This window comes from Triturus cristatus, chromosome 12 (genome assembly GCF_964204655.1).
Source record: "Triturus cristatus chromosome 12, aTriCri1.1, whole genome shotgun sequence".
NCBI lineage: Eukaryota > Metazoa > Chordata > Amphibia > Caudata > Salamandridae > Triturus > Triturus cristatus.
In genome coordinates this window covers 47,791,921-47,809,561 of record NC_140595.1, presented here as the reverse complement: position 1 = coordinate 47,809,561, position 17,641 = coordinate 47,791,921, and the positions used below count along the sequence as shown (strand labels likewise).

General features: G+C 43.4%; 1 protein-coding gene across 2 annotated transcripts in view; it reads right to left on the bottom strand.

The window, feature by feature from the left end:
• Nucleotides 1-17,641, bottom strand: part of SH3GL1 (SH3 domain containing GRB2 like 1, endophilin A2) — a 95,262-nt gene that overhangs the window by 41,623 nt on the left and 35,998 nt on the right. For both annotated transcript variants that reach the window (XM_085638730.1, XM_085638731.1), the window contains exons 2-3: nt 1,095-1,163; nt 534-606 (exon numbers count right to left, since the gene is read on the bottom strand). In XM_085638730.1, the coding sequence (XP_085494856.1) occupies nt 534-606; nt 1,095-1,163 (142 nt within the window). The remainder of the gene's footprint in view (nt 1-533; nt 607-1,094; nt 1,164-17,641) is intronic.

Genomic DNA, 17,641 nt, shown 5'->3' with positions numbered 1-17,641 from the left:
AGACACAAAGAATGTTTCAGACAAAGTGGAAGGGAGATAAATACTGTGGAAAGCAAAACTAGAAAGGCAGAAATCCATTTTCAGTCTCCTGTGCCTTCCTTAATTTTAGTGAAATGCTTAGGCTATAGGAGCCAGAGGGAAGACTCTGCCCTGAACCTCCCCCAGCCGGCTGACCGTATTAGCACTCAAATTGGAAAATGAGTTCTCTTAGGTGTAGCCCAACAACTTGCTCCCCTCACAGATTTGGCTGGTTCTTGGCTACAGCAGTAATAAAGAAAAATGACCCCAAATAAAATTCCCACCACAGAGGACATTGACCACTCACATATACTAATTCCCTCAAAGAATTTCCCAGTACCCCATAACACAAACCTATATAATTAATCCCAAACTCAAAGGACTCTGCTCCATGGGACACACCTTCCCCCTGACGAGAATGAACTTTAGGCCCCAACTCGGAGAACTCTGGACTCCGATTCCCCCCATGGCCACTCCTCACCAAAGATAGCCCAGGCCGTGTAGAATGCAATTACCTGGGTTTGGCTGGAGATACTCAATGGTTTTTATTAGCACTTCAGACACTGCTTTGCTGGTCAGGTCCACTTTCTACAACAGAGGGTAACAGATTCTTATTTTTATCAAGAACATGCTTATAACCGTATGTTAAATATTTATATCCTAGGTTAGTGAAACAGAGAATGGAACAAAACTTTTTCAGTCATGAAATTCACAAAACGTGCCCGTTCAACAGGCATCACGGATGCGCTATGTTAATCTTGTTTGTGCATGTTATACATCCCAATTACTAAGCTAGATGTTCTGCATGCTTACGGGCACTGAGAGCCGAACATGAAGTAGGTTTAAATCAAATCTCTGTATGGGGATAGTTAATATGACCTTCAAGAATGAGATTCTAAGTGCTCCTGCAACAGGAGCAACACAGTCTATTTTTGCAACTATGTGGACCCTAAGCAATGTTTAGTCTATATACAGCCTAGGGCTACTACCATGAGAGGCCTCTTGTACAATGTTAATGGCTCCAGAGCCAAGGCATGATGGGGCATAGTTCCAGTACTGGCGATTGGCTTCTTTACCTTCTCCATTTCTTTGAAGTCCTCATCCAGCTTGGTCCCTTCGGCTCCTCCAACCTTCTCACTGACAAGCTGCAGAGAGAAGAAATATGAGAGTGAGGCCATTGTCTGATCCTGGGTTCTATGCTACGCCTACTCAAGCCCTCCTGATTCTCTACCCAAGCAGATTGAACAGTTTACGAAACAGACCAAAGAGCAGCTTAACCTTCAAGCAGTACTCCTTCTAACGGTGTCACTAAGTTTTTTATGATTCGCATCTTATTCGAAATGCAAACATCAACAGCCTAAGCAAGGGGTGTATCTGCCTACCCAGAGGCTCAGTTTATACAGGCCAAGCAAGGCAAAGATAAAACACTTGAAATCAGTGACCGGTTAAGAGAACATTTATTTCAAACAATGGGTTGTGGGTTCTATGCAACAAAAACCATGTGTCTGCAACACACCTCATGTGATGGCTCCGTAATCTCAGACGCAACTTTATTTTGCAATGTACAAGCGCTGCACTTCAAAAACATGTCAATTCATTTTCATCTCATGAAATATGGCACACAATGTGTCTCTGGTTTAGCGATGGTCGTTTTATGACTTTTCACATAATAGAGTTTGATCCAGCTGCAACAAGGGAAGTTGTGATTTCTCAGACATTGCAGCTAAGAGAAACAGTACTTCCTATCCTACTCGGAGTTCTATCTCATTCATGAAGGAACAGTAAAATTAGTTTATTCAGGGGCTGCGTATAGTGCAAGACTTTTTAAAAGGAACTACATAGACACTATGCATGCTTGGCCTGGGTAATCTACTGCACAGATAATGCCAACCCTTCGGCTGGTGGGGAGAATACAATTACAACCAACGTTCCTTTTAACGCGAAGAGCGGCCAGGGCTTTCAAAGGAACAAACCACAGGTGGCCTCAGCTCGCCTTAGATCATTTGCACAAACTCTATTAACACAAATTTCAAATCGAACATCACATGGGACAAACACACACGAACCCTGCAGATCTGGAGTTACAACTACATTGTAACATACATTCTTGCCTTTCTTCCATCAAGGATTATGCTACAGCCCTGAGCCCATAATTAACACAGCTGGCTTCCATCTCAATGCAGCTCACCTGAAGCAGTGGCTACTGGCTGTAGGGAACATGGCAACCAAAAATACAATACAATAATTGCCACTGTATCTTTAGTTGTCACTGCAAGGACTTGCACACGCACACGCACCTCTTCCCTTATCCCTGTGATATGCAATCTTGTGAACACAATCACACATGTTAAATTCCTAGGAAAGGCCGTTGGGTAGGAGTACAATAAATCATAACCAGAACTGAAATCCACTTTGCCTCTAAGCAAGAAGGGTCTTTCCCATGTATTCTATATCTACACTCATACTGATAGAAGTGCCAGTGCAGAAGTAACGTAATGAACTGCTCCCAGTGTTCGCAAATATCTGATCTGCATGCAGCAGTCCTGGATTCTTGAGGCACTGAATTGTTGGAGATGGGCTCCTTCCAAAGATCTTGGGTTTACATCTAGAGGAGGGAACAGATGGACACTCCATGACTATGCACGCAACTGTTATGAATACTCTGCTGCTTTAACGATGCGTCCCCATATCAAATCAAGGAACACACGGAAGAAGGATCCTGCACACAGGCAGCCATCCACCAGCCACACACACTGGTTTTAAGCCACCCTTGGGCATGAAGAGAACATACGAGGAAGGAAGAAAGACGCGTGTTTCAATACAGTTTCCCTCTTCCCCCGTCTACCTTAATAGAAATGTACAAATGTGCCACGTGTTTTCATGGAATGTCTGACCACATCCTAATCACGGTGCCAGGTGGTACTAGCTGTGACTGCTTTCCACCCAGAGTGAGTCACTGCTCCTTGTCATAATTACAATCATTAATCTCATTGCTAAAAGGCTCACAGGGAAGTGTGTGCTTCAGGAGAGCCTCCGCTCTTGCTTCGTAGTGTATGCACTTGTGAGGTCCCCTCTTCCCTCCCCGGTCATCTATGCCTGGCCCTCTCCATCTCACAAGAGGTCCGGCTTCTCCATTCAACAGATGGTAATGCTGGAAAAGACTCCGTGAATCATCGTAACCCTAGACCAACCTCGCTGACAATTCTACAGAGCTCCTCTTACATCTCGACAGCACTGTACTCCAATGTAAATGTAGATGGACACTGAAGGATGAGACGGAGAGGACCAAATTATCAGCAACTGTGGACAAGTTAAGCACCATAAGAAAAACTACAGCAGATTGTGTAGCATTATACTCTAGTTACTTGGCCTGTTAAGGGACAGTGATGCAAAAGTGGTCCCAGCTATATAGAATAATACAAAATAAAGAGGGTTTGTAAGAAAACTAAATGTACACATTGAGCACCTCCTATTCAAATTGCTCCATGCAGAGATCTGTCTTGATCGGAAACAGATGAAGACAGATTAACGGTGTCTTTCCTTCCTCCCAGAGCCAAGTTTGTGTAAAACATTTACAACAATGTACGAAGCAGAAATAATGCCGACATGTATGCTTTCCTTGTAACAAAAGAGCTTGTGTGCAAGTAAGAAGTACTTTATTTTAAAACTCTGCTTCAGTTTTAGGTGTATGGTGTTCACACGCCAAGGCCTCTGGTCGCACCTCTTACCACCAAGAACAGTCTTTTACAATACACATGCTTGGTGGATGTATAGCACCGAGAGGTATGTCAACATTCAAGCTATCAGGTCTTAAAAATAGATGCCTTGGATTCTAAACAATGCTTGAGTGTCACCTTCAAATAATAAGCGATGTGGGGACTGGGGAACAGAATCAAAAACAAGTGAGCTCCAAGGTACCAACACGACATAGCTGCTTCCAGATGCAGGAAGGTTCACTGCCCCTCCACCGAGTGGCCAGAGAAATGGGACAGCATACCCCTCACCTCCGGAGTTACAGATGCCAGAAGACCTAGAAATGAGGAGGTAGCCGAAGAAAATAGTAACTCCAGGTCAGATTCCTAGGGTAATTCCTCATTTCTGTCCAGTCTTTCACTAGGTGATGTGGTTGCTTCCAACAAACTAAACAGATCTGAATGGATGTTCAGCCAAATAACCAGGTCTGTGCTGTTCCCGCAGATCTAATAATTCTCATAGGTGCAGTTGACTGTTTGCATCAGAACTAAGAGGTCACTGGTACTATGCACCGAGAGTTTGGGATGCCGAGGGGCAAATGGAGAGGTAGGAGAACAGAGGGCCTCAAAAAAACATGAACACCACCAAAAGATAGTGCAGGTGAAGGCGCAGCCTATGCGGATGGTGCAGTGGTGATAGAGAGATGAGAAACCATCCTGGACACAAACCTTTCAATGAGCAGACAGATCAGACCCAGCTCCTCCTCATGCTTCCACATCCTGAAAATGGATCTCACTAAACACCAGACGATTGGCCACCCAGGCTATTTTCACAAGAGGACTGGATTACGGAAATGCCCTTTGCGTCAGAATCCCAGCCCATGTCCTACACGGACTACAAACCACCGAGAACGCCGCTGACAGACTCATCCTGAACATCCAACAAAATAACCACATCTCTCCACTGGCCTCCAGTCCAGGAAAGATGCATGTTAAAATTACTCACCCACGACTACACAGCTCTCCACAACACTGGCCCAGCTTACCTCAACCAAAGCCTCAACTTCTACCAACTCACCAGACACCTGCGATATGCGTCCCAGGCAAGAGCACACCTCCCTCGCATCAAGAAGACCAGAAGTGGAGGACGCTCCTTCTCATACCTCACAGCGAAGACCTAAAACGACCTCCTGAAACACCTCAGAACCTCCCCCTCCCTCATGGACTTCCTGGACTTCCAATGGAACCTCTACTAGACTTAACAGGCATAATCCCCTCTTTCCCCCTCAGGCCTGCCCCACTCAGCACCTGGATACCCTCATGGGTGATTAGTCGCGCTATGCAAATTCACATAACACATTCACACAATTAAAAAGAAAAACGATCTCCCTCACTGCATAGATTGAATCCAACCAGGGACCATTACTAAACTATCATATCAGAACACAGTCGATTGTGTACAATTACTTGATAAAGTACAAGGCCACTGCAAGATCACCTTACGATTGTGCAGGTCCATTTCCTTCCAGACCATGCTCATGGGCAGGTCGACACTCAGCCCTTGCAGCCGACCGCAACACACCAGCCCTCTCGCGTCAATGCAGCTCAATGCCCTTGTACCTCGCTCAACTACAGTTCCATACAACTTACACCTCAACATCTTCATGCACCCATATACCTTATGCCGTTGCAGCTACATGCACTGATTCACCTCTTTTTTGAAGCTTCAAAAACCTTCACGCCACGCTCCTGTATAACCCCACTCACAGCCTCAGTCCTTCTTGGTTCCACACCCAAAGTTGCCCTTTTCACAAGCTTTTCGTCCACTATGACCAACATCCTACTCCCCTCTGCTAGTAAGGTTTGTGCATTTTTGCATTCCTCCTGACCCTTAAAGTAATGCATCCTTAACTCCACAATGTGGAGTTACTTACAGCCCAGGATCCAAAGCTCCCATTTTTGGTTTGATCTAAAAAGTGCTCGAGAGAAAATGGATAGAAGATAACCAGTCACGGCCTCACTCGTTTGCTTCTCTCCCATGTACTAAATGCAGCTGTTTGTTTCGCCAGTCAAATATTTACCAAAGGGGAGATGCCAAATTGTAAATATAATTCTGTACTCGTAACTACAGAATGAGCCATGGGTGGCATGTGACCCCACTGCGTAAAGAATATGGAAGTGAAGTATGATAAACCTAATCCGCTGTAGAAAAGCTGTGCAATAGCGAAAGGAATGAATACATAGTTGGGTGGGGATCCCTTTCAATCACAAGGCATTGGCTTCAACTCACGGCAACTACAGCGGTTTGGGGAAACAAGTGAAGGGTGCGGCCTTAAGCTCTGGACACAAAGCATCATCTGCCACTTGAGATAGTACACTCTGAAATCAAGATATCACAATCTGATTCAGGCACACCGAGAGAAGGCAAATATGGAACCAGGAACCTGCAAAGAACACCCGTTTCAACTACTAAAGGCAAGGGAAAAGGATAAAAGCTAGCAAGAAATGACAAGTGCATCTACATAAAGCAAAGGGATAATTCAGGAGAAAGCAGTTGTCACCAAACATATCTATAAAAGGCGAGTAGAATGACTGGAGCAGGTCGAGAACACGGCGCAATAAGAGAAATGACAGGGATGGACTGGGATCTAGAAGAGGGAACCCTGCTCACCTAGTGTAGGGAGTGGTTGAGCACTAGATGGGTCCTGCAGAACACAGAACAAATATAAAGAAAACGGAAGGGAGCTAGCAAGAGTCTGGATCCACCGTGTGAGAAAGGAATTATGAGAACTAGCAGGAGGCCTTCTGATCTTAGCTGTCGACAAATGGTGTACTCAAGCCAGAAATACACATGGAGGCCCACAAAAACAGACCCTTCACCTCCACTTGCACCAGAATTCTAACCCATGTCCTCACCAATCCGAATTTGCGAAAATCAGGAACCAAGTACGTAAGTTCACGGGAGAAGGCATCTGGCATAATAGGGTGTCCATTTGAGGGATGCTTACCTCCTACACTTTTCTAAATTGAATCACTGACTGGTAACTGAACACCTACTTCTTCTGGGAGCTGAGAACACGCTTTCTCTTTTACACAAAGCTTACTGTTATACGGACGCCAAAACTGCTCTGAAGTCACCGACACAGAAGGGTTATTTCCATTTGCTCGTTCTTGGAAAAGCCGAGCACCGGTCCAATTGACCCTTATTTTAAAGCAGGCTCTATAAAGATACGTTTTGACAGAGCACTTAGCACGAGCAATTTAAGTCTGCTAGAGTTTAGAACTTGCAGACAGATCAAGTGAGACATGGTGTTCTCCCCTTAAGCACCCAGGCTGGGACAGCAACCATCTGCAGAAGGGCTTGAAGCCACCTTTGACAAATACTCCATTAAATACTCCTTTACTACTCCCAAACTCTCAATTGCTCACCTCCTGAGCTAAAGCTCTTAAGAGGGCATGAGGCTGTTCTACAAAACGACCAACATGTAATACCAGCAATAAATGGTTTAAAAGCTTCCAACGTAGAAAGGCATTTTTGATTGCTAATGACAATGGTCCTGTTTAACCTACCTTCACGAAATTTGATAGCCACTAGGCCTATCTGGCCAAAGTGCATCAATAAAACTTTAATTCATTTCGTTAAATTTGGCGTAATGCTTTAGGAGGGGAATCACAAAAATTGCATTTGCCTCTCTGACTCACAAAGGACTACTTGCTCTTTGTTAAAGCAAAATACTGTCAAAGATTCACACCACACATGGCATGAAGACAGAACTTGTTTATTTGGTTTAGTGAAAATCCAACCAGTTTCCAGTTTAGAAATACGTTTATTTAGACCATAGTTCTTAAAACAAAATAAAAACGTATTACAATAAATATTTTAAAACATACAATACAATTTTCAAAACCCCCTTGAAGGGGCACTTCCTGCCTCAATCATACAGCTTACAAGTATATCATGTATAAAAAGTACTCATCATATTCTCAATGAGAAAAAAATCTGTCTAAAAATATATCTTAAAACATTAATGCTATAACCTAAAATAAAATTTGGAGCAATGACCACCTTTGCTTCTGGGCTAATTCTTATCCAGCCATTTCTGTTTCCAGCAAGGACCTTTTTATCGCCTTCATATATTTTGCTATGGCAATTGCTATGTCGAGGTTTGGCATCAGTAAGAAGTTTAATCGCTAATAGGTGCTCAGTTACACCATATTTTAGAAAGATGGTTCGTAAAAACAATTTCCGCTGAGGTAAGAATTTTGGACAGTCCATTATAATAAGTAATTTGTCACACTTTGTACCCAATCCACAAAAGCATTTGCCATCAGATCGTATCATTACTGATTTTCCATCCAGTTGTTCAAGAAACTGTGAGAATAAAAGATATTGGAAATGTTTTGAAGGGTTAATTTTAAAGATGCCCTGATTGATAAGTTCACAAACTGCAGATTCTAAACCCAAACTTAAAACTAACAACTTTAATCTGCTGAGAAGGTGGTGTTACATCACACAGACTGCAGTTCATAAACCACTGGAACCATCACTTCACTTCTAAAGCCGGGCTGAGGAGCAAAATGTGAAAATGATTGCTCAACCTGCTATTACACGAAGACGTCTGTGAACCGCACAAGTTTGCGAAAACATGCTGCAGAGAAAAAACCTGAAGTACCATGTTGGGGCAAACCTCAACAACGAGACATGGCCATACTGAAATCTTGAAAATATCCTTTCCTACAGCAGAACAAGCACTGGCAAAGTGAAATGGCCTCGCTCTTAGTACCTACTGGCTTTTGCCAATGCCTTTTAGCGATGCTGTACAGCATCAGTAAGATGGCAGCACTGGTAAAAGAAAAGCATGAACAAAAGGCCAGATGACGCAGTTGTATCATTTTGTAAGTGCCTTATGTATATTTACTGACCCAAGATGGACAAGTAAAAAAGAAAAAGCTAGCACCGAAGTGCTTTCTGTTTTTTCTTTAAAGACGGTGAGGCGACTGCAATATGCTCACTGGTCATTCCAAAATACTTAAAAAAAAAAAAAATGCTAAGAGAATATAACGTGTTCCTGAGAAGCAAACTTTAAAGTGATGGCTTTAATGCCACTCTATTCTCAAATCCTAAACTCGAGACAAACATTGCTCAGATATCTGATATGTACTACTAAAAATGCTGCGCCCTGTGCTTTATCCCAGAGTGTACTGCTGAACTTGTATCTTTAGAATATGTTTGTTTTAGATTGCAGAGGACTGCGGCTCTGTGTGAATCTCTGTAAAACTAAACTATGTCCCCTTGAGCTTGGATCATAAGTTGCAGGAAGGTTCATCAAGGGGTGGAAGGAGTTATAAACTGAAACTTTATGTGTGAATTATTGATAAGCAAAAATGTTAACTGAGCACCATGCGCCCCGTCATTAGCCCAGACTTCATATTTTGTAGCAAGAACAGGCCCGGTGCAGCCAAACATACATTTTATGGCTAAAGACCAGGTATGTGTACTGGAAGACGAAAGACTTAAGGCAGGACATAACCAATGGAAAAGCGCTGTTCTAAGGGCCCCGGAGGCGCTGTGGCATAGAAGAGGAGCTGCAGAGCTTGTCTGGAGTTGGTAAGGTCAAGCCGTGCATCCAAAGGGCTGGAGGGTGACAGTCTTAAGTGGTTTTAGTGAAGTCACCGATGAGGTTAATGGTGATGAAATGACTGATGCCATCAAAGTGCATTGTGATGCCTTCTGAGACCTGTGTGATGTTAGGAGGAGTCCCTGGGGTGAGGAATACTTAAGGCAACCATAAACAGGTCAAGCAGAAGAAAGGAAGCCAGGCCTTGCTGCTTCTGCTGAATAGGAAAAATGTATGCGGATCTTTACTCACAGCTTTCTAAAATAAAGACACATTAATGGAGGTACATGTGCAGGCACAAACTCATGCAGGTGTACACGCAGACACATAAAGTGACACAAGCACGCGCCAACACCCTGACACAGACCTGCACACACAGACACAAAGATATCTATTCAGACGCATAAGGATGGTTCAAATCAACTTAGAAGCAAATGGTAATAAATGTCCGCCTGGATCTGAGCAGGTGATTCTATTCTGAACCTCCGGTCACAGGATACTGGCTATTCGGGTCCTCTTAAGGAGGAGTTGTGTAACTAACAAAGCAAATAGATGAGTTTGCTTATTTAGGTCTATCAGGAAGTGTACACTACTTTCAAATTTCTGGAGTTATCTTGGACTGGCCCAAGGCAGTCACAAGTACTACACGCTCTAGCTTGATGCATTTCCTCAACTGAGCTGGAAGGGATTGACTGCTAAAGGAGGCATCAGCTTTACAGTCAAGAGACAGTTTGGGGATCCTCCAAGGCATAGATGGGTTTCTTTTTAAGAGTTTGAAGCACCCCAAATTGTGTGGGTTCTTAGCAACAACAACGTCTCTGCACTTTTTAAAGGCACATGGGGCAATTGCCAAGATATAATCCCAACAGTATGACTTGATGTTTATGGTCTGCCTGGAGCTGTTAGCTACTCAACAACAGAAGCCACAAAGAGCTTATGGGAGATGTTGTCCATTTTGAACTAGGCCAGAAACAGGAACGTAAAAAAACAGACACATACTTGGTAGAGGGAAAGAAGCCAAGTGAACGGGACATTAGATCAGGGAGCAACTGTATAGCCAAGAGGATTGGAGAAGAGGGGGTACTCTCACTTCACAATACTGAAAGGCAGGAAGAAACTGTCTAACAATATCAACCTTGGTAAATGGGTAACTTAATGGGAAGCCTATTCTGCGTTTATATTTTGGTGTACTCCTCCAGCTCTGCCCAACTATATTTCCATTGTATACATTTTATGTATACTTTAACCTAGGATTATTGCACGTCATATGCTCAGTGACTAAATATTGCATTGCTCTCTATTCTTTAAAGCGCTCCGATACCTCCGGGTCTAGCTAGCGCTATATAAAACCTTAAATAAATGGTAAAGGACAAGTGGAAGATATTGAAGCACCAGATTATAGGATCCAATGAAGTAGGTCTTTAACAATGGAAGTCCTATTGGAAAATGTAAAAATAAGAAGTCCACCACATAAAAGTGTAATTTTTTTTTTTAACATGTTGTCTGCAGTGAGGCTGTTTTCTAGTGTGCTTTAATGGCAACTAATTTCTTCACCCAAAAACAGGTCTGCAATGGTCGGAGTCCTGGATCTCTATATTTTTCAGCAGCGAGCTCCTTGCTCACAGAGTCATTTCAATGACCATGTTGCAGCAGTTTCACAAGGAATCAACACACAGAAGGCAGCCAGTGTGTGGGCTCAATGAATCCTTGGATGAGCTTCAAACTACCCAAGGGAAAAGATATATAAAACTGCTAATTAATTTCCCACAGAAGAAATGAGGGCAAGAGCACAAGGGTGCTACAAGGACCAGTGCAGGAGTTCACCCTTTCTACATTGCCATTGCAGAAGACCAAGGGAAGAACGGGGTGGCTCTTTAGAGAGGACACCACAATCAACAACAGACTGATACCCCAGGAGTAAAAGGACAACATAAGAAGGCTGTGTCAGAGGTTAAGAAACTAAGCCTTAAATCACATGATTCATATGTAGCAGAAAAAGCAAGGGGAGCGCACCACCGTGGGGCCTATGGCACAGGTACCATCAAGCAAAGGAAAATGGGGTCTGCCAACCAAATTACCTTAAATATTTACAAACTATGGCCCAATATGAGGGGAAAAAAAGTGATTTTGTAGGAATCATGGTATTGAAAAGATGATGGTGGTAAGAAAATTAAACTAGACAATGACGTGTTAGTTAAATATTAAAATGCTTTCTCCGGATTGCGTTGATTTTCAGGGGGGCATATTTACAAGTAAAGCGCAAAAGCAACACGTGAATTAAATTGCAGCTCTTGCAGCCTTTTCTGTTAGCAATGTCCTTGCAAAAGAACCGATTGCTAATGCATGCTCCAGAAATCCTTTCGGTCTGCAGTTAAATTAACTGTAGACAAGATAAGTAGACTCTGTGCTGACTGAGAGCTGCCAAGTAAACTGCCAATATTGTTGACGAATAATTAGAGTTCTGTAGTCCGAATTGGACGTGGAGCAACATTGAAACCTAAAGAGAAAATAAAATCTGCGAGGACAGTGCTCAAAGCAATTTTAGTATCCACACTCGGCACAAACTGTAACTTTCTGCACAAGTCGAAATAGCAACTCAGAAAAAGTGTCATTTTTAAAGTCCAACTTATCAACTCAAATGCATGAGAGTGAGTTTGCGGAGTTTACTGGTACTAAGCTCAAGGACACAAGGAGTTGTCAAAAAAACAAATGTTCACCACAAAAGTGATCAAGTTCCTGTATCAAGCATTAAGGACCTCAAACCCCAACACGGGCAAAATAAGATTCTTAAAAGGGTCCCTCAGGCTCCACCATCATGGACTAATTTTGGTCGGTATGATATTTAAGCCAATTTTGAATCATTATTGCATATAGTTTATCCAGGCAGCAGACAGCTCTTGCAATCAGCATAATAAACGATGCTTGTGATTGCACATGGATAGAGTCTAAGACTATCACTAGACCATATCTTTCGAAGCATCTCCAAAGCACCGCCTTCCCTAATCTAATCAACAGGGGCCCCATTGGTTCATATTCTCACTTCTTTCTTTCACTGTTCCATCTCAGATTCTGAAAGGGATTGAGGCACAAGGGCAGGCAATGCTAAGCCTTCTGCACCCTCACAGTGGCATATCTCATGAAATTTCACAACATGAATAACTTACTAAGGGCATGAGGCAAACAAATGTGTAAAATGTACCATGTAGTTCTAAAAAAGGAGAATGGGTGTCAATTTTTCTGTGATGCTCTGTTGAAATTCAGCTTGTGTACTAGGTGATCCCTTATCCTCAACAAGCATTGAAAATGCAATAGGTCTCACCTTTGATTAAGTTAAAGACATTTGCTTTGCTAATGGTATTGTATACCAAAGCAAATGGCTTTAACTTAATGAAAGGCAAGACCTATTGCTTTTTTGAATGCTTGTTTTTATTGAAAGTGCTCAGAGAGTTGAATTTTGCAGCTGCTAAAAGAGCCGTAAAATGAGATCTAGATAGGACTGAGGTACTTGTGGATGCTGTGACTGACAGCAGTGGAATGCATGAAGCAATAATGGTTCACCTCCCTGTTGACAAACTGCAAGGTACGCGGATACGTGTAGCAACACGCACTGAAGACACACGGGCGGCCAAGCGCATGGGACAAAGATGTGCAAAGTCACCATCGGCAACATGTGCAGCGAATGTGCACTGTGAAACTTGTCTGCCGGCAGCCACACAATAAATTCATTCACTCACATTGGCTTGAATGCATGCACAGTGACACTTGCACAGGCAGACTCTGGGACACTCCTGCACGAGCGGCAGTACTAACACACATGGGGTGACTGCCTACATAGAGTGCGCACCCAGGCTCAACAGTTCTGCCCACCATACTCTTAGTACCACAACCGCAGGACACACACCCCATCCAAATGAGTCTTACATTGCACAAGCCAACTCATGACAAGGAGACAAATACTGACTTCAGGCTGCGATGGATATATATGCCAGGCTCCCTCAAAACAGGCAGGGGTGTGGATAACTCCCCAGTGCTATGCGAAAACGCACGTGCCGTACAGCCAGCTTAGAACGTTGTGAGGGTATAGCAAGGTGTGCTATACAAATCACACTTCTTTGCAACTTAGCAGTAATATTCATTTAATTATGTGTGGGTGCAAACTGTATTTTCACTTTCGGGGTAATTTAGGGGTCAGGCCAAGGTACCGGCACACGCCCGTAATGCTTTTATTCACTTGATTTTCACTTTCGCAGCACACGCGATTTATCTTAAACCATGTTAAGCTAAAGCGCGGGTGCCGGGATTGTTGAAAAAGTAAAGAAATAGATGTTTTTCTATTTGTTTACTTTTGCTACAATCGCAGCACCCGCGCTTTAACTTACCATGGCTGTAGGTAAAGCGCGGGTGCCGGGATAGTTGAAAAAGTAAACAAATAGAAAAACATCCATTTCTTTACTTTTTCAACAATCCTGGCACCTGCGCGTGTGTGCCGGTACCTTGGCCTGACACCTAAGTTACCTTAAAAGTGAAAATAAAGTAAATAAAAGCATTAAACAGATGTGCCGGTACCTTGGTGACGTCCTGACTGTGGTGCTGGAGTAAGGACAGTCCTCTGACTCCTGTGAAGTTTGCTGAGGGAGTGGTTGCCATGACAAAGCAAAACAAGATGGAGTCAGACTGTCCTCTGTCCGTACGACACGTTCACGTATGCGTGCATGTTTACCTTTGGCTGAATGGCGAGAGCAGCCATATTTGTCCATCCGTACGAGCTTTGGTTGAATCGATTGCAAAAGGCACTCGCAATGGCGAGAGCAACGCATGCGCACTGCTAATGCCAGGCGAGACCTAAAAATGGTCCATGTGAGGACAGCAGTACAACAGATTCGATTGGGGTTCACTTGGATCTGGGAAGCAAAAAGGGGACCGATGGGAGAACATTCCAGTGTGTGACATCTATCTATATGAGACACACTCTGGATGATATACCACCCACCTGTCCTCTGGGACACTGATTTGACTTTCCCCTTATTCCATTACAAAAATCCAAATGGCATTTTTAGGCCAGTCCTTCAAATTTAATTGGCATCTATGTGTCATAGCTACAGTCTCGATTGACCTAGCTGAAAAGCCTTTCATCCGGCAGGCTTTGAAGTTTACTGGGGATCAATCCCCCAAAAGCTTTGTTAAGCAGTGCATACACTTTGTTTCTATTGCAGCACAAGTTACATCCCACGAGGTATAAACCAAAACCAGCACCATGTGGAGATATAGATGTAGATCTATATTCCCCTATGAGCTTAAATTAAAGTTTGAGCTACCTCTGGGTGATTTTAATAAAAGGACAAGGGGGTGCCCATGCACCCTAGAAGAGAAGGGGGTTAGGCACGTCATTACTTGTATTAAAATACTTCAGCCAATCACGCCAATTACATTTCCTTTACTACTTTAAGGAACAATAGGCCATCAAGTTCAGGAATTAAAATATTCCCACATCAAAATCTTTTCCGGGAAGCCCAAAGATTAACAAATGGAAAGCAGCCATGGACTACTGCCGCGTGCTAGAGTTGCCAATTTATTTAGCATGGGATGTGCCCAGAATGCAGGGAGGGCTGAGACACATTATTAAGGTCTTGGTTAGAAGACGGAGTTCACTGTGGAGGGCATGGTTAAAAAACACACATACTTGATGATTATCCCCTGGGTGGTATCTAAGGATACGGAACTGTGTTACTGCTGGATAACATTCAATTGGTCTACATTACCTGTTAAACTCTATTAAAAACAATAAAATGCTTTTATATAAGACAAAGATTATATCAGGAGCTTCGACGATACAAGACAGAACTTCCTCTGTGGTGCAGAGGGGTCCCTAAGTAAGTTTTAGGGGCTCCGTCTCAATGTCCAATACTGTAAAAAGTGAATCACGAGCCTCGCCATGCCAGTGTCCACTGGGACCGGGGAAAGATTCTGGAATTCAGCATCCTTGTGGCAGTCGGTGCCATTCATTTTTCTCTTGCCTTAGAAGACACATGACAAGAAAGTCTCATAGTTAGCAAAGGAAGCGTACAAGTGATGTTACTGTACTCCGTCCATTTCTGGGCCCACACTTGTGAGGAACAATAAGCAGCCTGTGGTGGGAAACAATGCAGGCTGCGGCTAGAAACAATCACACAGTATGTGAGAGAACTGAGCTTTTTCGACTGAAAGCTCAAGCACATGGGTCTAAAAGCCTCTTCCTGCAAACGAGTGGGCTGGACAAGGGAGCGGGACGCTTGCCCTCTCTGGAAGACCACTCTTCGTGTCCCACTTAGATTAGTTGTTGCCGCTGGGGGCTTATGCAAATACAGACATGTGCAGAAGTCACAGATAACCGTAGCTGTCAGAGGACACTTTGCCACGTGTCTCCCCCTGGTTCTAACAAATTCAAAATCATAAAAGGCAAAAATACAATCAACAGGCACTGCCCAGCCCTTAACTGCAATCTATGAACCTTCTGTGTAGAAAGCTTTCTTGCACTTCACACCATGTCCATTATTGTTTCACGGAGATGAGGGGATTGCGTTTCAGCTTACAGACAATAAGTTGTTCAACTAGAACACCTGCACTCCCTGAGACTGGCATATGCAAGTTTTGAAAACTGAAACAGGCAGACAACCAGCCAAGAAACCCCCCAACCGGATATTCAGTGCTTTATGAATGGGAGGATGAGGGATGGCTCAATCAATTTAGGAGGTAAGAAAGTAGAAAAGCTTCCACTTCTTCATGTACAAATTAAAAGGGCACTTGGGACCACAGACATCCAAGACCAAACACACCAGTTTAGGAGTAAGGCCTCCTATAAGTAAGAAGTGGAGACCCTCATCTGAGGTAAACCCTCTTACAAACTGCGGGCTGGATATCTTGTGAAATAAAGCTGCAACAAAAGGCCAGGAAATGTAGACTTTTTATTTAGTTGTGTTTCAAGATCCAAAAGAGGATGCATAAAAAGGTAGTCAGTCATTCATCATTCACAGAGGGACAAAATGACTCCTAATAAATTAGATAATAATGATATCCTGTCTACAATCGGGAAAAGGTGTTTCAGTCAATACCATGTGCCATAAAAAAGACAAAGGGGAAACACTACCATGTGTGAAATCCTCATGAGAGACATTTGCTTGGTTCACGATATGGTAAAAATGTTAACAGCTAGGCTAATTAGTGTCAGCGGTTTCATCCATTTTTAATGATCAGGTTTGAATTCCAAGTACACCATCATTTCGAACAATAGAAAGTGGTTGTGTCTAGCTGTGAAGACAGCAATGTTAGCCCGATCATCGCCTAAATGGTAACAAAAGCCAGGCTCTTGAATATTTATTCAGCAAGGGTAAGGAAAAGACAGGAGAAGATCTTCTATTTATAGGACATTGTGTGCCTGCCTCAGTCAACTGAGTAAAAGTCATGACTGAGTTATTTCTTAGAGATGTGTGTGTACTATCCATCATTCAAGGAGCAAACAGATGAGAACCGTCAAAGATAGGCAGAGACCAATGTTCTGTCCAAACAGGGAAACAAACATTTAAGAGATATCGCCTGAAAAGCAGGATGTCAGTGTGCACCACTATGAAGGTTAAACAGAGTGTTGATGTAAAGTGAGCTGGCCACCTGCTAAACAAGTTACTGCAAGACTATCTTCACAACACCTATTGTGAATATTTGCACAGCACATTACCACACTTCTAAGGTCACCTTAACCCCTTCAGTGCCCGCCCCTTTCCCCGCCCTGTGCCGGCCGTTTCATTAGCGGGCGGGGTTTGTGACGAGCTGGTCTCGTCATGGGCACAGCGCAACCGCGGCCCATGACGAGACCAGCTCGTCACGGGCATTGAAGAGGTTAAAGTTCTGAAAGACAACAGATGAGATAGAAGAGGGCCCAGGAGAAAGGAAGAGAGGTAGTGAGAGAGAAAAGGAAGGAGCCTTGCGAATGGGATGACTTTCTCCAAAAAGTATCACATCAGCTGGAGTGAGTGCAATGTGGGCAGCCTAGCGTGGGGTGCTGACTCTGAGGTGCAGAGGAATGAAGGCGGCAACCAACTGTCTAAGAGGAAAGGAATTACATTTTTCCTATTAACAAGTTATATACATTTCTTCTAAGTCAATTACCAAAAATCCCTGTCCTTATTGAGTAACTGCCAATTTCCTGGTAGTTGGTCGATGCGCTATTTCTAATCTGCAAGGTCCAATTTCCAATACCCTAACACACTCTAGGTAACACCACCTTCACAGATCAGGATTTTCAGCACTACTAACAAGAGAAAGGCTCCGTGTAACCTTTAG